Source organism: Diabrotica undecimpunctata, chromosome 3, assembly GCF_040954645.1.
Source record: "Diabrotica undecimpunctata isolate CICGRU chromosome 3, icDiaUnde3, whole genome shotgun sequence".
NCBI classification, from domain to species: Eukaryota; Metazoa; Arthropoda; class Insecta; order Coleoptera; family Chrysomelidae; genus Diabrotica; species Diabrotica undecimpunctata.
The window spans coordinates 112,906,791-112,928,315 of NC_092805.1; the positions used below are offsets into that span (position 1 = coordinate 112,906,791).

At 32.4% G+C, this 21,525-nt stretch overlaps 1 protein-coding gene across 15 annotated transcripts in view; it reads right to left on the bottom strand.

The window, feature by feature from the left end:
• LOC140437236 (clotting factor G beta subunit-like) overlaps positions 1-21,525 on the bottom strand; it is a 227,683-nt gene that overhangs the window by 158,396 nt on the left and 47,762 nt on the right. For 8 of the 15 annotated variants that reach the window (XM_072526622.1, XM_072526621.1, XM_072526623.1 and 5 more), the window contains exons 3-6: positions 11,494-11,606; positions 9,214-9,258; positions 1,755-1,799; positions 209-253 (exon numbers count right to left, since the gene is read on the bottom strand). In XM_072526622.1, coding sequence (XP_072382723.1) covers positions 209-253; positions 1,755-1,799; positions 9,214-9,258; positions 11,494-11,606 — 248 coding nt within the window. The remainder of the gene's footprint in view (positions 1-208; positions 254-1,754; positions 1,800-9,213; positions 9,259-11,493; positions 11,607-21,525) is intronic. The other 7 variants (XM_072526624.1, XM_072526630.1, XM_072526634.1 and 4 more) reach the window with 4 other exon arrangements.

Below are 21,525 nucleotides of genomic sequence, written 5' to 3' on the forward strand. Positions count from 1 at the left end.
CATATTTAAAATTTAAACACTCGGTATCTCGGAAACTAGTAATAATTATATAAGATATATTGGGCAGAATCATCATATTTTGAGGTATAGAATCTACAACTTAGAGATTGGACATCCTTAATTAATCACCCTGTATATAAATAAACTTAAAATGATATATAAATACCCTTAAAATGAAATAATAAAAAAATACTTTAAGTATACGTACCAAAGAATCGGAGCTGCCACTGGAAGGTAAAATTGGAGATATACCCTAAAAAAAACATTTGTTTTTAAAAAATATTTTAGTGTGTGATCCTATGAAGTGAATTATTTAAATAATGGTTTTGGGCGTCAAAAGAAATATGAAAACCGTTTGTTGCAGCAAACGCCTATATGTAAAGCATGCAAACAATCCGATGACAAAGTATTTCGCAAATATAGCAAGACTGATGAATCAGTGCCTATAATATACACTCCCCGACACAAAATTCCGCCACTAAAAATTTTTGATTTATTTGGATAATTTATAACTTTTTTATTTGTATTTCGATTTTCAAGAATCGTGCATCAGTTTGTAGGTACATGTATTGAATCATTTGTTATTATTCTGGTAATAAACAATTTTTGCTTAGATATGGCACTATATAGGGGTGAATAGAAGCGTTGCATTTTCTCCTAACTTTAATTATTCTGTGGAAAAATTAAAGAGCTGATTCTTCAAACTCGGCTGCTCATTTTCCACTTAAAACCATGTCGACTTACTTAGTCCTCAAACGCTGTTATCAAATCCCTTGTCACAGGATACAGCTTATAACAAACGGTGATTAATTCACATTGCAAAGGATGCCACATGGCATTTTGAGCTCTAATCAATTTCTTCTCACCAAAACTCATGGAATTTAGGGAAACTTTGCCAGTTTATCAAAACCTCACGAAAACGGTGTTTACGTGCCCAGACCCTGACTTGCTCTCACGGCTGCTAACATCGTAGTTCCGATAACCGAATTTGGACTTCCACAATGAAAGCGATCGCTCTCGCGGCCGGTCCACTGAGTAATGACCTCATCCTTAAAATATCGGTATAAGCCTAAGCGGAAAGATTCTTGTTTATTTCCTGCGTAAATATCTAGACGGAACCAAGATCAAACAAAAGAGTAACTTGTTTATTACAAAGAGACTCCAAAAGATTTAGATGTTAAAAATAATTATGTTTACGTGATAACAGTGGAGGTAGGAAAATGAATAAGGTGATAAAGGTAAAACCATATATAAAGACCGGTAACTGCTGCTGTTCTAGTTCTAGAAAATATCTGAGTTATAGCGAAAATGAAAGAGAAAAGGGAGTCCGAAGAAAAAAATAAAAAGTTACCTAAAATGTATCAGTAGAAAATTATGCCTTTATTGATAAAAAAAAACAAGAGAATAAGTTTTAAAAGTGAAGAATTGGACCGGACCAAACGTAACAGTATGGCAGATGTAAAACCTGACAGACACCAATGTGTATCCATAACAGTAAAAACGTAAAATTGCCAATTTTTAAAAAGAAGTTATGAAAACATACAAACATTATTACGAAAATTAAAATCCATATTTAAAATTTAAACAATCGGTATCTCGGAAACTAGTAATAATTATATAAGATATATTGGGCAGAATCATCATATTTTGAGGTATAGAATCTACAACTTAGAGATTGGACATCCTTAATTAATCACCCTGTATATAAATAAACTTAAAATAAAATAATAAAAAAATACTTTAAGTATACGTACCAAAGAATCGGAGCTGATACTGGAAGGTAAAATTGGAGATATACCCTAAAAAAAACATTTGTTTTTAAAAAATATTATAGTGTGTGATCCTATGAAGTGAATTATTTAAATTATGGTTTTGGGCGTCAAAAGAAATATGAAAACCGTTTGTTGCAGCAAACGCCTATATGTAAAGAATGCAAAAAATCCGATGACAAAGTATTTCGCAAATATAGCAAGACTGATTAATCAGTGCCTATAATATACACTCCCCGACACAAAATTCCGCCACTAAAAATTTTTGATTTAGTTGAATAATTTATAACTTTTTTATTTTTATTTTGATTTTCAAGAATCGTGCATCAGTTTGTAGGTACATGTATTGAATCATTTGTTATTATTCCGGTAATAAACAATTTTTGCTTAAATATGGCACTATATAGGGGTGAATAGAAGCGTTGCATTTTCTCCTAACTTTAATTATTCTGTGGAAAAATTAAAGAGCTGATTTTTATTTCATAGACCTTTCGTATTATTTCGGAGTCATTCCTAATATTTTGTTTTTTGAATTATCCGAGTATCTCTTTTCTTGTAAGAACTGCACAATTTAATGTAAATAAAAACATTGATTGACTCATAAACATGAATATCTTGCATAACATGTCGATAAAAATTAAATGACAGTTACAGCAATTTACATTTTCATTTCTAAAATATTTATCATCATGGTGTTAATAGTAGCAGACGTGGCTCAAATTCTAGCATTAATAGAGAATTGTCATACCAAAAGTTACGTGGCACAAACTTTGGGGTTTCCAAGTTGTACAATTCGAGATACTTGGAATAGGTATCTTAAGATTGGCAATTTCTCAAGACGCCAAGGCTTTGGCAGAAGCAGATCAACTATTGCAGCTGGTGATCGCTTTGTCGTTGTAAGATCCTTGAGAGATCGAAGAGATACTGCAGTATCTCTAAGAAATCAACTGCAAATTGTACGTTAAGTAAATTTAAGTGAAAGAACGATACGACGAAGATTGGCAGAAGTTGGGCTTCATTCACGAAGGCCGACGACAGCACCACACCTATTTCCTCGGCATCAACAGCAGCGACTGGTGTTTGCAAGATCGCATTTTCACTGGATTATACAATAATTTTGTAACGTTTTATTCACTGACGAATCAAGGATTTGTTTGAGTTTACCCGATGGTCGGGAGCGCGTTTACAGATGTCAAAATAAAGCATTTGTTGACTGCACCATATCAGAGAAAATATCATATCATGGCGATTCCGTTATGATTTGAGCAGTCATTTGTAGTGAATAACGTACCGATCCTGTATTAGTTGAAAATGAAGCTATGATTGCCCGTCTCTACATTGGAGAAGATCTCCAAGATATGGTAGTTCCATTTGCATCTATTGGGAACATTTCCATTTATTGGGAACCAGGTTAAATTAATGCAAGATAACGCTAGACCTCACGTTGCCCATATTGTAAATAAATATCTGGACGAGGTTAATGAGGTTATATTGATAAGATTGGAATGACCATAAGGTAGGAAAATGAATAAGGTGATAAAGGTAATACCATATATAAAGACCGATAAGTGTTGCTGTTCTAGTTCTAGAAAATATCTGAGTTATAGCAAAAATGACCAGAGAAGAGAAAGAAAAGCAGAAACACCTAAGAAATTTTGCAAAAAACGAAAAAGAGAAAGGCAAAGACGTCAAAATTGGTTACAACAAGGTGTTAGTAAACCAAGAAGAATGGAGATGGAACAAAATAAAAAAGGAACTTGAAAAACATCCAAAAAACTAGAAAACTACACCCACACGAGGAACATTGATAACGACCAAAGCAACGGAAAGGATCTGACAATGACGACCAGGGCGACGAATAGGAATAACGATAGGAAAAAGCACGATGCAAAGGTAAACAAGGATGAGAATAGAAAGAAGATGAAAGATATACCGCAGAAAAAAGGAGAGATAAAAATGGGAACATGGAACGTAAGAAGCATCAATGGAAAAGAGGTAGAACTTGTAGAAGAAATGATCAGACAAAAAATAGAAATATTAGGAATAACGGAAACGAAAATGAAAGGAAGAGGTTTTAAGAGGATACACAAAGGATATTGGTTATTTTGGGTAGGAGCTGATGCAAAGGAGAGAGCAAAAGAAGGCGTAGGGATAATAATTGCACCGAATAGTCTACAATACGTTATAGAAGAAACATATGTTAACCAGAGAATATTATCGCTGAAAATGAAACTGATAGACGAGGAAATATGGACAATAATAACAGCCTACGGAGTAAATGAAGATGCAAAAAAGGAAGAGAAGGATAAATTTTTCGAGGAGCTCCAAATGCAAATTGACAATGGGGAAGAAAATATAATTGTAATGGGAGATCTAAACGGTAGAGTCGGAAATAATAACAATGGAATTGAGGAATGCATGGGAAAAGAAGGAGAAGAAATACTAAACAAAAATGGCGAAAGAATAATAGAAATATGTATGGAGAATAAACTTGTTATAACAAATACAAAATTTAAACATAAAAAAGTACACAAATACACGAGAGTACAAGAAAGTAGAAATGAAAAATCAATCATAGATTACTTTTTGGTAAGTAGCAACAAATGGAAAAGAGTACAAGACACGAAAGTCAAAAGAGGCTCAGAGATTGGCAGTGATCATCATCTAGTAATAATGAGAATGAGAACAGCAAAAGAAAATGAAGAAAAGAGGAGAAAGGTAGTAAATGAAAAAGTAAAAAGCTACAAATTAAAAGAAGAAAGATATAAGCAGATATTCCAAGAAAAATTAGACAATATTTTGAAAGGTAGGGCAAAAACTGCTAGTATAGAGGAAAAGTGGGAAAATCTCAAGACCAGCTTAATCATAGCTGCTGAGGAAACTTGCGGGAAGACAAAAATAGCAAATAATAGCATGAGGAGAACTGAATGGTGGACGGACGAAATACGAAGGAAAGTAAAGAACAAAAAAGAAAAATGGAAGAGATATCTAAGTACAAAGCGCCCTGAAGATTATGAGGCATATAAAGAAAAAAGAAAAGAGGTTAAAATAGCTGTAAAAGCAGAAAAAGAAAGGTCATGGGAAAAGTTTGGACTAAAAATGACAAATAATTATAGAGAAAACCAAAAACTCTTCTATGGCGCATTAAAACAGCTCAGACAAAAGAAAGAACACATGATGCCGAATATAAAAGACAAGAATGGAAAGGTAATAACAGAAGAAAACCAAATAATGGAAAGATGGAGAGAACATTTCAAAGAGCTAACTCATACAGACGTAGACAACATAGTGGAGATACAAGAAATTAATGAAGAACAAAAAGTAGAACCCATAACAACAGAGGAACTAGAAAAGGCAATTGAAAGAGTTAAATTAGGCAAAGCACCAGGCAAGGATGATATCACCCCGGAAATGATAAAATTCATGGGAATAGAGGGAGTGGACAGCATGAAAGAACTCATGAATGATATCATAAAAAGAGCAGAAATACCACAGGACTGGAAGAAAGACATTATACTACCAATACACAAAAAGGGCGACAAGAGAAACTGTAATAATTACCGAGGTATTACTATATCAAGTATTCCTGGGAAGGTATTCGCAAGAATAATAGAAACAAGAATAAAAACCCAAATAGAACCAACTATGGAAGATACACAATGTGGATTCAGGAAGGACAGAAGCACGCAAGACCACATATTCACAATAAGACAAATAAGTGAGAAAGTAATCAATAAAAATAGAGAAATACATATATGCTTTATTGATCTGGAAAAGGCGTTTGACAGAATACAAAGAAAGGACGTATGGAGGACATTAAAGGAAAGAGGAGTTGACAGGATAACAATTGATGTAATAAAGGATATGTACAATAATAATACAAATACGGTGAGAACCAACAACGAGGAATCCGAAGAATTTACTACAAGTCAAGGCCTCAAACAGGGATGCGTGTTGAGCCCACTGCTGTTCTCAGTGGTACTGGATACAGCAATAAAGAAAGCCAAGAGAAGAATGAGAAAACTAATATTAGGATACTGGCAAATGAAACAGACTCAACTATCAGAGCTTCTATTCGCAGACGACATGGTTTTGATAGCAGAAAACAGAGAAGACCTTCAGAACAACCTTGAAATCCTAGAAGAAGAACTGTCAAACATAAATATGAAAATAAATACAGAGAAAACAAAAACAATGATAATTTCAAATAAGAGAAAGACACACGCAATACAATTAAACGGAAAACAACTAGAACAAGTGGAACATTTTAAATACCTAGGAGCAATAATTGAATCAAACGGTAAACAAGACATGGAAATAAATGAGAGAATGGGACGAACAGGAAGCTTATTTAACACTATGAAAACAACATTTTTGGGAAAAAAAGAAATACCGGAGAAGGTAAAAACGGCAGTCGTTAAATCAGTAGTTAGACCTACAATCATGTATAATAGCGAGTCATGGACATTGACTGGGAGACAAAAATCTCGAGTCAATGCTATGGAAATGAGGTTCCTGAGGAAAATAGCAAACAGAAAGAGGACAGACAAAATACGAAACGAAACAATCAGACAAAACCTAAAACTAGAACCAATAAACGAAAAAATAGTAGAGGGGCAACTAAGATGGTTCGGACACGTGTGTAGAATGTCGAATGAAAGATTAACAAAACGAGTGTTTGAAACGAGAATGCAAGGGAAAAACAAACGAGGAAGACCAAGAGTTAGGTGGGTAGACGAAATCAGAAAAGAAGTTGAGAAGAAAGGATTGACATGGGAAAGTGCACGAAATCTAACACAAGACCGGATAGCATGGAGACAACAGTGCAAATCTTAACCCCACCAGCCTTACACCTAACGGTAGAAAGGCTTAGGACTAAGTAAGTAAGTAAGCAAAAATGAAAGAGAAAAGGGAGACTGAAGAAAAAAATAAAAAGTTACCTAAAATGTATCAGTAGAAAATTATGCCTTTATTGATAAAAAACAAGAGAATAAGTTTTAAAAGTGAAGAATTGGACCGGACCAAACGTAACAGTATGGCAGATGTAAAACCTGACAGACACCAATGTGTATCCATAACAGCAAAAACAAGGTACTACCAAAAATCAAAGTGAATCATAGTTTAGTGTAAACAATATTGCATCATCACTATTACCATTACTGATAAGAGTAATTTTCAATTTAAATTTATAAAATTGTTGTATTATTATTGAATTTAAATTTAATTACATTCAATTACCTTAATTTATAAATACCAAAAATGTAATATAAAAATAGTAATTCCGACTGAGAGATCGGAAGACTTGACTAAGATGAAGAAATATCTTATGAAAAACTTATTTAGCCGTAAGTCATTAAGGTTATATACTACAAACATGTGGAAAATATATAAAAAGAAAATTTTGTCTTATTTTAAACACGTTCTGGTCTGAAAATGGCAAATCTAATCTCGCCATACTAAAGAACAAAAAAATACAAAAAAAATAATTATTTAGAAGTCTGATTTATGAGACCATATTGAGAATAGACCATCTACATATCTCTACCGTATGGTGGGTTTTAAATTTTGTTTAAAAATAATATTTGTTTCAAAATTATCAGTTTAATTTAATTTTATTTAATTTTATTTAATTTTATTTAATTTTATTTAATTTTATTTAATTTTATTTAATTTTATTTAATTTTATTTAATTTTATTTAATTTTATTTAATTTTATTTAATTTTATTTAATTTTATTTAATTTTATTTAATTTTATTTAATGTCATTTAATTTTATGTAATTGTATTATATTTTAATTTTATTTAATTTTATTGAATTTTATTTAATTTTATTTAATTGTATTTAATTTTATTTAATTTTATTTAATTTTATTTAATTTCATTTAATTTTATTTATTTTATTTAATTTTATCTAATTTTATCTAATTTTATTTAATTTTATGTATCTTTATTTAATTTTATCTACTTATATTTAATTTTACTTAATTTTATTTAAGTTTATTTGATTTTATTTAATTTTATTTAATTTTATTTATTTTATTTAATATTATTTAATTTATATATATTTTTTTAATTCTTTATACTTTTTATTAATTTTTATAATTTTATTTAAATCAGAGTTAATTTGACTTGATTGAATTTAATTTTTTTTAATTTTCTTTAATTTTATTTAGTTTTATTTAATTTATTTTACTTTATTTCATACAAACGTTTTAAAATCAAAATTGGCCAAGTCGTTCTCTAATTGTTATAAAAAAAAATGTAATATACATATGTTATGTACATATATTATGTATATTACGGTATACCGCCAAGTTACTACAACCATCTCGATTTTTCGATTCACGATAAATAGGCGTTCGCGCACGTCCAAGCATCATACCGAGCGATAAGTACATAGTATTCACTTCAAAAAGTTACTTTTGTTTGATTCATGTAATTTGATAGGGTATCTAGTTATTTGCTTCTAAAAAGTAAATGAATTGTAATTTTGCAATAAAAAAATGTTTAATAAAATGTTCAACATTTACTTTTATACAGTTTATGATCCGGTTTCGTAAACATCTCTTATCAAATAACCGTTGTCTATTATTTTTAATCACATTCTCGGCTTCATCTATTTTCTGTCGCAATTCTAAAAGAGAAGTAATTCTACTTTCATAAGCTGATGCCTCCATTTACGACTACAAAGGAAATTAGGACTTAATGATGACCAAGCAAACTCACTTTTACGATCAATCCATCGATGCGAAAACTTTTAATTTAAGTATTGACGAAATTCTAAACAATAATATGATTGTAGCAACCAAAATGTTTTGACTTAAATGGAGAGGTATAGGCGCAAGTAATTCGTGTAAATATTCTTGAAAAAAACCTAAATACAGTGGTCCATTTAAATTGGTTGTCAGTTCAAAAGTTAGAGAATAAAATTTTTTTTGCAAAATTAAAATTTACTGGAGGTTGTAGAACCAAATAACTCAAAAACCGATTAAATTACATGAATCCAACAAGAGTAACTACTCTTTATAGAATTTAACATTTATCATACTTTTTTTTATTTACCCATAGTTCAAGCGAAAAAAAAATTGTTTTGATTTACTAAATACAATCAAGTGTAACCAGCCCCCTTTTTAAGCAACGCTAAATTAGAGTCTAAATTAGCAATCACCTTTCCAAAAAAAAACGTAAAATTGCCAATTTTTAAATAGAAATTATGAAAACATACAAACATTATTGCGAAAATTAAAATCCATATTTAAACTTGCAACACTCGGTATCTCGGAAACTAGTAATATTTGTATAAGATATGTTGGGCAGAATCATCTATCATATTTTGAGGTATAGAATCTACAACATAAAGATTGGACATCCTTAATTAATCACCCTGTATATAAATAAACTTAAAGTTAAATGCATAATAAAAAAATACTTCAAGTATACGTACCCAAGGATCGGAGCTGTCAATGGAAGATAAAATTGGAGATATACTCTAAAAAAAAAACATTTGTTTTTAAAAAATATTTTAGCGTGTGATCCCATGAAGTGAATTGTTTAAATAATGGTTTTGGGCGTCAAAGGAAATATGAAAACCGTTTGTTGCAGCAAACACCTATATGTAAAGCATGCAAAAAATCCGATGACAAAGTATTTCGCAAATATGGCAAGACTGAATGAATCAGTGCCTATAATATACACTGCCCGATACAAAAGTCCGCCACTAAAAATTTTTGATTTAGTTGGACAATTTATAACTTTTTTATTTGTATTTATATTTTCAAGAATTTTGCATCAGTTTGTAGGTACATGTATTGAATCGTTTGTTATTATTCTGGTAATAAACAATTATTAACTTATTAACTTTAATTATTCTGTGGAAAAATTAAAGAGCTGATTTTTGTTTCATAGACCTTTCGTATTATTTCGGAGTCATTCCTAATATTTTGTTTTTTGAATTATCCGAGTATCTCTTTTCTTGTAAGAACTGCACAATTTAATGTAAATAAAAACAATGATTGACTCATAAACATGAATATCTCATAACATGTCGATAAAAATTAAATGACAGTTACAGCAATTTATATTTTCATTTCTAAAATATTTATCATCATGGTGTTTACAGTAGCAGACGTGGCTCAAATTCTAGCTTTAATAGAGAATTGTCATACCAAAAGTTACGTGGCACGAACTTTGGGGTTACCAAGTTGTACAATTTGAGACACTTGGAATAGGTATCTTAAGATTGGCAATTTCGCAAGACGCCAAGGCTCTGGCAGAAGCAGATCAACTATTGCAGCTGGTGATCGCTTTGTCGTTGTAAAATCCTTGAGAGATCGAAGAGATACTGCTGTATCTCTAAGAAATCAACTGCAAATTGTACGTTAAGTAAATTTAAGTGAAAGAACAATACGACGAAGATTGGCAGAAGTTGGGCTTCATTCACGAAGGCCGACGACAGCACCACACCTATTTCCTCGGCATCAATAGCAGCGACTGGTGTTTGCAAGATCGCATTTTCACTGGATTATACAATAATGGTGTAACCTTTTATTCACTGACGAATCAAGGATTTGTTTGAGTTCACCCGATGGTCGGTTTGAGCAGTCATTTGTAGTGAATCACGTACCGATCCTGTATTAGTTGAAAATAGAGCTATGATTGCCCGTCTCTACATTGGAGAAGATCTCCAAGAGATGGTAATTCCATTTGCATCTATTGGGAACATTTCCATTTATTGAGAACCAGTTTAAAATAATGCAAGATAACGCTAGACCTCACGTTGCCCATATTGTAAATAAATATCTGGACGAGGTTAATGAGGTTATATTGATAAGATTGGAATGACCATGTTTTGACTTAAGTGGAGAGGTATAGGCACTAGTAATTCGTGTAAATATTCTTGAAAAAAGCCTAAATACAGTGGTTCATTTAAATTGGTTGTTAGTTCACAGGTTAGAGAATAAATTTTTTTTTGCAAAATTAAAATTTACTGGAGGTTTAAGAACCAAATAACTCAAAAACCGATTAAATTACGGAAATCCAATAACACTAACTACTCTTTATAGAATTTAACATTTATCATACTTTTTTTTATTTACCCATAGTTCAACCAAAAAAAAATTGTTTTGATTTACTAAATACAATCAAGTGTAACCAACTCCCTTTTTCTTCTTCTTCTTTAGATGCAAATTCACTAATGGATGTTAGCGATCACATTTTCCATTAATTCTCTATTTCTTGCAATATGTATCAGAGATTGTATGTCGTTAATCCCTGTCCATTGCCTTATGTTTCGGAGCCAGGACATTTTCTTGCGTCCCATTCCTCTCTTGCCTTCAATTTTACCCTCGATTATAAGTTGGAGGAACTGGTATTTTTCATTTCGCATGATGTGACCTAGATACGCCGTAACTCCCTTTTTAAGCAATGCTAAATTGGAGTCTAAATTAGCAATCATCTTTCCAAAAAAAAAAACGTAAAATTTCCAATTTTTAAATAGAAATTATGAAAACATACAAACAATATTGCGAAAATTAAAATCCATATTTAAACTTGCAACACTCGGTATCTCGGAAACTAGTAATATTTGTATAAGATATGTTGGGCAGAATCATCATATTTTGAGGTATACAATCTGCAACTTAGAGATTGGACATCCTTAATTAATCACCCTGTATATAAATAAACTTGAAATTAAATAATAAAAAAATACTTCAAGTATACGTACCATATGCCGAAATTCATTCGGAGGAGACCTAAAGCCACCTAATGAAGTATGAGCTCCTTGTTCCCTTCTAAATCTAAAACTATCCATAGAGTTCGGGTTGTACTGCTGACACACTAAAAAAAAACATTTGTGTTTAAAAAATATTTTAGTGTGTGATCCTATGAAGTGAATTATTTAAATAACTAGCGGACCAACTCGACATCGAGTTTTTTAAATGAAATTTTTATTTTGCGAGAAAAATTAAGTGATCAATACAAACAATATAAGCAAGAATATACATAACATTCATCAATAATAATGCAAGTAAAAAAAAAAGTGATTATGGAAGTCGACCTCAAAACCGGAATGCAATTTTTAGTTCATCAAATGTCGACATGGATATCATTTAGCAGTTAATTTTGCATGCTGATCACGAATCCGGTGTCACATTTGCTCTATCTTGACGTTTTATGCGCGTTTCGGGTCACTTCCGGTGTCGGATCGCAACCGGAAGTACATATCTAGATTCGTCTCGACGAGACCTTTCGATCCATATATACATTGTGGGGTCTAAAACTTAAAGTAAATTTTAACTTCCGGTCATCTCAAAACCGGAAGTGAATTTTTGTACCAAAAGTATATCTTGACAATCTCATACGTAATAGTAATAATATTCCGAAAAAATATTTTAATTATCTAATATGGTTTTTGAGTAAAGTGATGGACAAGAAAAGGGCTTAGCGTTTTAGTATATAAGATTATTTAAATAACTAGCGGACCAACTCGACATCGAGTTTTTTAAATGAAATTTTTATTTTGCGAGAAAAATTAAGAGATCAATACAAACAATATAAGCAAAAATATACATAACATTCATCAATAATAATGCAAGTAAAAAAAAAGTGATTATGGAAGTCGACCTCAAAACCGGAATGCAATTTTTAGTTCATCAAATGTCGACATGGATATCATTTAGCAGTTAATTTTGCATGCTGATCACGAATCCGGTGTCAGATTTACTCTATCTTGACGTTTTATGCGCGTTTCGGGTCACTTCCGGTGTCGGAACGCAACCGAAAGTACATATTTAGATTCGTCTCGACGAGACCTTTCGATCCATATATACATTGTGTGGTCTAAAACTTAAAGTAAATTTTAACTTCCGGTCATCTCATAACCGGAAGTGAATTTTTGTACCAAAAGTATATCTTGACAATCTCATACGTAATACTAATAATATTCCGAAAAAATATTTTAATTATCTAATATGGTTTTTGAGTAAAGTGGTGGACAAGAAAAGGGCTTAGCGTTTTAGTATATAAGATGGTTTTTAGCGTCAAAAGAAATATGAAAGCCGTTTGTTGCAGCAAACGCCTATATGTAAAGCATGCAAATAATCCGATGACGAAGTATTTCGCAAATATAGCAAGACTGAATGAATCAGTGCCTATAATATACACTCCCCGACCCAAAATTCCGCCACTAAAATTTTTTGATTTAGTTGGACAATTTATAACTTTTTTATTTGTATTTCGATTTTCAAGAATCTTGTATCAGTTTTTAGGTACATGTATTGAATAGTTTGTTATTATTTTGGTAATAAACAATTTTTGCTTAGATGGGGCATTATATAGGGGTAAATGGAAGCGTTGTATTGTCTACTAACTTTAATTATTCTGTGGAAAAATTAAAGAGCTGATTTTTGTTTCATAGACCTTTCGTATTATTTCGGAGGCATCCCTAAGATGTTGTTTTTTGAATGATCCAAGTATATCTTTTCTTGTAAAAGCAATTTAATGTAAATAAAAACACTGATTGACTCATAAACATGAATATCTTGCATAACATGTCGATAAAAGTTAAATGACATACAGCAATTTACATTTTCATTTGTAAAATGACAGTGTCAGCAAAATGACAGTGACAGCAAAAAAATAACTTATTTATCATCATGGTGTTAACAGTAGCAGACGTGGCTCGAATTCTTGCTTTAATATAGAATTGTCATACCAAAAGCTACGTGTCACGAACTTTGGGGTTTCCGAGTTGTACAATTCGAGATGCTTGGAATAGGTATCTAAAGATTGGAAATTTCGCAAGACGCCAAGGCTCTGGCAGAAGCAGATCAACTATTGCAGCTGATGATCGCTTTGTCGTTGTAAGATCCTTGAGAGATCGAAGAGATACTGCTTTATCTCTAAGAAATCAACTGCAAATAGTACGTTAAGTAAATTTAACTGAAAGGACGATACGACGAAGATTGGCAAAAGTTGGGCTTCATTCACGAAGGCCGGCAACAGCACCACACCTATTTCCTCAGCATCAACAGCCGCGACTGGTGTTTGCAAGATTACATATCCACTGGATTATACAACAATGGTGTAACGTTTTATTCACTGACGAATCAAGGATTTGTTTGAGTTCACCCGATGGTCGGGAGCGCGTTTACGGATGTCAAAATAAAGCATTTGTTGACTGAACCATATTAAAGAAAATATTATATCATGGCGATTCCGTTATGATTTGAGCAGTCATTTGTAGTGAATCACGTACCGATCCTGTATTAGTTGAAAACGGAGATATGATTGCCCGTCTCTACGTTGGAGAAGATCTCCAAGATATGGTAGTTCCATTTGCATCTATTGGGAACATTTCCATTTATTGGGAACCAGTTTAAATTAATGCAAGACAACGCTAGACCTCACGTTGCCCATATTGTAAATGAATATCTGGACGAGGTTAAAGAGGTTATATTGATAAGATTGGAATGACCCGTATGCAGCCCAGATCTCAATATGATCGAGAATTTATGGGATAAATTGAAAAGATCTATTCGTCGTCGTCTTCGGCCTTTAGAAAATTTCTCAGACATGAGAGCAAATCTTAGTGTATTAATAAAAATGTATATTTAGAAAAATTTAACAAAACTACTTGTTTCACTGGCTAATTATTTCTTTTTAAATTATTAAAAAAGTTTGTTACCTTAGATTTGAACAAAAAAACATTGTCCCACAAACTTCAAACAATCTATATCCGAACCACAGGACACACATAATGGAGACTGAACAAATTGGACTTCAGGTTATCCTGGACGATAACAATATGTAATTCTTCAAACTCGGTTGCTCATTTTCCACTTTAAACCATGTCGGCTTACTTAGTCCTCAGAAGCTGTTATCAAATAACTTTTCACAGGATACAGCTTACAACAAACGGTGATTAACTCACATTACAAAGATTGCCACATAGTATTTTGAGATCAAATCAACTTCTCACCAAAACTCATGGAATTTTGGGAAACTTTGCCAGTTTTTCAAAACCTCACGAAAACGGTGTTTGCGTGCCCAAAGCCTGACTTGCTCTCACGGCTGCTAACATCGTAGTCCCAATAACCGAATTCGGACTTGCGCAATGAAATCGACCGCTCTCGCGGTCGGTCCACCGAAAAGTGACCTTATTCTTAAAAAATCGGTATAAGCATAAGTGGGAAGATTCTTGTTTATTTCCTGCGTAAATATCTAGGCGGAACCAAGATCAAACAAAAGAGCAACTTGTTTATTATAAAGAGACTCCAAAATGTTTATATTATCAACTAATATGCTACAAGGTAATTTAATGATGTTGTGTGATGATAAGTTAGTAAGGAAAACTATTAGATGTTAAAAATAATTATGTTTACGTGACAATAATGGAGGTAGGAAAATGAATAAGGTGATAAAGTTAAAACCATATATAAAGACCGATAAGTGTTGCTGTTCTAGTTCTAGAAAATGTCTGAGTTGTAGCGAAAATGAAAGAGAAAAGGAAGTCTGAGGAAGATAATAAAAAGTTACCTAAAATTAATCAGTAGAAAATTATGACTTTATTGATGAAAAAACAAGAGAATAGTGTTTTAAAAGTGAAGAATTGAACCGAACCAAACGTAACAGTATGGCAGATGTAAAACCTGACAGACACCAATGTGTATCCATAATAGCAAAAACAAGGTACTACCAAAAATCAAAGTGAATCATAGTTTAGTGTAAACAATATTGCATCATCACTATTACCAATAATGATAAGAGTAATTTTCAATTTAAATTTATTATTGTTGTATTATTATTGAATTTAAATTTAATTACATTCAATTACCTTAATTTATAAATCCCAAAAATGTAATATAAAAATAGTAATTCCGACTGAGAAATCGGAAGACTTAACTAAGATGAAGAAATATCTTATGAAAAAATTATTTAGCCGTAAGTTATTAAAGTTATATACTACAAACATGGGGAAATGTATAAAAAGTAAGTTTTGTCTTATTTTGGGCACATTCTGGTTTGAAAATGGCAAACCTAATCCCGCTAGTAGAAATAACGAAAAAATATATTAAAAATCGTTATTTATTGAAATGCAGTTGAGTTTATGTGGCAAAAACATGGTGAAAATACCAGAAAAAAACGGGTTTTTTTAATTTTAAGGATTTTTCGCAGAGAAAATGGCAAACCTAACACCGTCATTTAAAAGATCGGAAAAAATAAACGAAGTAATTATTTAGAAGCTTGTTAAAAGTTACATAAATAACCAGACAATTTTTTTAAAACTTTAAATATTTTCCTGAAATAATAGCTCAATTTGAATCCAAAATATTTTTAAAAAATCAGAGGATTTTTTGAAAAATTAAAATATTTTTCCTGAGCTCAATTTTAGTTCAAATAATCTAAAGAAAATTAGTGGGTCTTTGTTCATTAAAATGTATATTGATGAATTTTTTCAGATTTTTAAGTTAATGGATCGCTCAGAATTTTTTTTCGAAATAACACGAAAAAAACATTTTGGATATAACCTGTGGTATAAGTTCACCATATCCACCTCATAGACTCGTCTCACAGAAGGAAAAACAAACTATTTGAAAGGTATATGATGGACTAAAAAACACTACCTTCAACAGAAGCTGTTATTCGCTGTTCTTTTTTTAACAGGAGTATCAGTGGCAACAGGTGGCAAACAAAAAACTAACAAATGGTTTTAAATCTCCATCTAGAAATCAGCACTGACGAAAACCTGCTATGTTGGATGAAGGCTAAAATATCCTTCGCAAAACTAAAAATCCTTTTTTAATAGGGCTCCAACACTCAAATTTACATTAAGTAAAATAGGCGCAATCGATAATTTTTCTAAAATGATCTGTGAATTATTGCGAGAAACATTACAAAATCTTAGGTTTATTGATAGGATTGCATCATCAGATAAGGGCCAGCTTCTTATTGTCGCCCACATTGGCAGCGGTACTGGTTTTCTGCAAAATAGTGCCCTTGTGTTTATATCGAAGAAAACCCGGGTCTATCATGAAGACATGAACTTCATATGGTTCGGAAAGTGGTTCGAGAACATTCTCCAGCATGTAGATAGTAATTCTGTCACAGTATTGGATAATTGGTATTGTAGGACGCATTTCAACGATGGCTGTTGTAGCAGCCATGAGAAAATGTATCATGCAGAACTGACTACGAAAAAAATGTATTTTATTTACAGAGGATATGGTCAATCCGAACTAATGAAGACCATCAAATCTCGAAAGTTACAATACTTCAACCACTGTAGAAAGTCAACAGCCAAGAGAGCACGTCTGTTGCTAGTAGCAGTTAACAGTAGGGAGAGAATACGTCTGTTGCTAGTGATAGTCAACAGGCAAGAGAGAGTCTTCGTTTGCTATTTTAGAACTGTCTGTATTTCTAAAGAAGTGAGGTTGAAGTGGGAGTAGAAAGTATTACTAAGGGGTGGACTAGGGTAATAATTTTATAATTGTGGTAGAATGATAGTAATTAATACAGCGAAAAAATGACATGATTTTTCGCATGTGAAAAATTAAAGATACACATAATGCGAAATGAATTCAGACATGCCCTTTCACAATCCATACAGAAAAAAAATATTTAGAAAGCAAAATCCAGGAAGAAGAAGAACATCCTGGTTAAAGAACCTCAAAACCTGGTTTAACACAACATATATACAGCTTTTCCGCGCTGCTGCAAGTAAGATAAAGATTGCCATGATGATCGCCAACATTCGTCGCGGATACTCACATCAAAAAGAAGGACTAATGACAATAATAAAAGAGAATCGTGGTAGATATCGTCAATATGCTGTTGATTCAATGGCTAGACTTCATGATATTACTGTTTTGAGACTTTCAACTTACCATTGCGAGTTGAATCCAATTTTATTCGTTTGGGTTCAAATGAAGGGATATGTTGCCCCAGAGAACGTAACATTTAAAATTGGCGATGTGAAGCGCCTATTATAAACCAGTATACATTTAACATATCCGATAATTGGAAGAACGCTATTGTCCATGTATTGAAAATAGAAAAGAAAATTTGGAAGTTGAATGGGATAATGGAAAATGTTATTGTAACATTTAATTGAATATGACTTTATATGACTACTTGAAATATGATAATTGAACCTGTAATAGTAAGAGTCAGCGCCAACGAGTCAGATATCTCAATGGATTTCCAGGATTCCGATAATTTATTATTTATTAACCAAGCTGTAAGTACAAAGTTTAGCGTTTAATATAAATATAAAGTGATATATGGTTGAATGCTCAAATAAATGAACTTTAATGAAATAAAAGGCAGATATCGAGCACAGTTTTTTATTAAATCTTGCCAAAAGTACTTTCGCTCTTAGAGCATCTTCAGAGGCATTTCGTCAAAGCTATAGGCTATCCAGCACTTTTATGAATGTCATAATTATCCAATAATACATTTACACAACACTAGACAAATGACAAACAGTTTAAAACATTTTTAAATTTGAAGAAGCTACATAGTGGGTGTCATTCTCTCTCCTGTTGTCACTGTCCTGTCTAGTGACAGAAGGACTGTTTATTGTTTGTCTAGTTTTGTGTAAATGTATTTTTTAATGTTTATGACATCCATAAAAGTGCTGGGTAGCCTATAATTTTGACGAAATGCTCCGGAAATGCTCTGAGAGCGAAAGTCAAGATTTGGCCAAGATTTAATAAAACACTGTGCTCGATATCTACTTTTAATTTGATTAAAGTTAATATAAATGTTTATCGTTGTAATAAATTATGTATCCAAAACGGATCAGAATGAATTTACTATATTCGTACTAAATATGCTAGGTATGACAACGTAAATATTAAATCACATAATACAAATTAATTTTTATTATAGGTTTATAAAGGTTTATTTAGGACTAGTGTAAAATCGTCTAGCCAAGCGGGTCAGATTACACTTTGAATGATCTAGTGAATCGATGGTTTAAATCTAATTAGACTAGAATACGCAGGTATATCAGATATACCAATGGATGAGCAGTACGGCAAAAGATAGGGGTTTGTGGCTTGGTGTTACTCACTCCACATATCATCCCTATTGTTCGAGTGTTTACGCTTAAAAAACAAGAATATAGTTATAATTAAAAACATGTTTACTAACAATTGGTATATTTGTTATTTGGCAATTAATTATCTAGAGAAATTATTAAAAAAAAACGTTTTCTACCTATTATTATTTTATAATTTCAATATAAGACAATACTTTCAAGATGTCTTTTTGAAACGCCACTGATAAAGAGATAAATAATTACGAATTCGTATGAACTGTGCTGACCAAAAAATATTAATTTGCTAAATCATATCGTGAATGCGTCTGTTGTACGACCGCATATTGCTTATTAAAATGTACGGAGAGCTATCAAAATCTTGTGAACCGATATTATTTTAATTATCTTATTAGTAAACGGCGTATTTAATTTACACCTCCTACAATTCGTACTCAAAGCAAAAAACTCAAACGGCACAAGAAAAATCATAGAAATAAAAAATTAGAAAAACGTCACCGTCCGAGACAGAAAGGAAATAAGCGAGGCCATTGAAAAATTCTACACTAAATTATACTCGGCAAATACACAACCACAACAACGAAGTACTGAACGAACAATAATTAACACCGGCTCAGAAGAAATACCGGATATAACCGACTATGAAATAAGAATGGCCCTAAATCAACTAAAAACGAATAAATGTCCGGGAGAGGATAAAATTACAGTCGAAATGTTGAAAATCGGTGGAAGAAAAATAGAACAGGTATTAAATATTTTATTTAATAAAGTAATTGATGAAGGAAAGATTCCTCAAGAATGGTACAACTCCGAAGTCATTTTACTATTCAAGAAAGGAGACAAAGCAAACATCGAGAATTACCGACCAATATCCTTGCTCTCACATCTGTATAAATTACTAACTAAAATCATAACCAACCGCCTAACACATAAGCTCGATTTCTATCAACCTATCGAGCAGGCTGGATTCAGAAAACATTTTAGTACCATAGACACTTGCACACCGTAAGAACACTGATAGAAAAATGCACTGAGTATAATGTTCCAATTCATATGGCGTTCGTCGATTTCCATAAAGCATTCGATTCCATCGAAATATGGGCAGTGCTTGAATCTCTAGAAAATGCACGTATAGATTCAAGATACACTAACATAATTAAAAACATATATGAAAATGTCACCATGCAGATAAAGCTGGACGAAAGCACAAAAACTAATCCCATAAGACTACAACGGGGAGTAAGACAAGGAGACACCATCTCTCCCAAACTATTTACCCTTGCTCTAGAAGACATTTTTAAAAAACTAGAATGGAACAATAAGGGTATCAACGTCGACGGATCATACTTAAACCACTTGCGATTCTCAGATGACATAGTTTTAATAGCCGATAATATCCAAGAACTAAATGATATGTTACAACAATTAAATGCAATTTCAGGAGCGGTAGGCTTAAAAATGAACTACAGCAAAACAAAAATACTGAGCCGAGACCAGACAAATATAACAATACAAAATCATACCATAGAAAATGTTGAACATTATGTTTATCTAGGTCATGTTATCAAACTAGGAAAACCAAATCAAGATGCTGAAATCAAAAGAAGAACACAACTGGCATGGGGCGCTTTCGGCAAATTAACATGTATCTTGAAAAACACCTCCATTCCGGTAAACTTAAAGAAAAAGGTGTATAACACATGCATACTACCAGTTTGTATTTACGGCTTGGAGACAGTAGCCCTTACCAAAAAATCTGCTAAAAAATTAGAAACAACGCAGAGAGCAATGGAACGAATCATGCTTGGAATATCACTAAGAGACAAGATTAGAAACACCGAGTTAGGACGTAGAACGAAGATTAGGGATATTGTGGAAGAAATTGCAAAAATGAAATGGCGCTGGGCAGGTCACGTAGCCCGATATAATGACAACAGGTGGACACAGAGAATTCTAGAATGGAGACCAAGGACGACAACAAGAAGCATGGGAAGACCTCAAAAAAGATGGGTAGATGACATAAGAACAGTGGCAGGCAAACAGTGGATTAGATTGGCGCAAGATAGAGAAAGATGGAAGCAATTGGGAGAGACCTACATTCAGGAGTGGATGGAAAATGGTTGACAAAGAAGAAGAATTCGTATCACACCCTCCTTTATTTCTTGTCAGAGTATAGACATCACACTATCTAGCTACAGAAAGCTCGAAACAGAAGTGGAAGATCAAGTAAATAGAGCAGAGCTTCAGATTGCCTGAATGGAACAATATTAAGAAATAGAAACATCGGGAATTCAATGAAAGGCAGAATTTACATTTATCAGATCAATAATGACATACGCGGCAGGAACACGACCTGAGACAACGAGGACGAAAAAATATTAGAAACAGTAGAGATGAAAACTTTTAGAAAAATTGATGGTAAGACACTATGGGACATTAAGGACTTGGTAAGAAATAGAGGACTAGAATGGAACGATCATATAAGCCGAATGACAACAAATAGAGTAGTAAAGACGGCTAGAGACGGTTCCCCAATAGGAATACGATCAGTGGGAAGACCATAAAAACAATGGAACGATAACTTACTGGACGAAGAGAGATGGGTCTCCAATAGAAAGATGATCAGTAGGAAGATCTCGAAAACTATGGAACGATAACTTACTAGAGGCACATTGAAAAACTGAAATTTGTGTACAT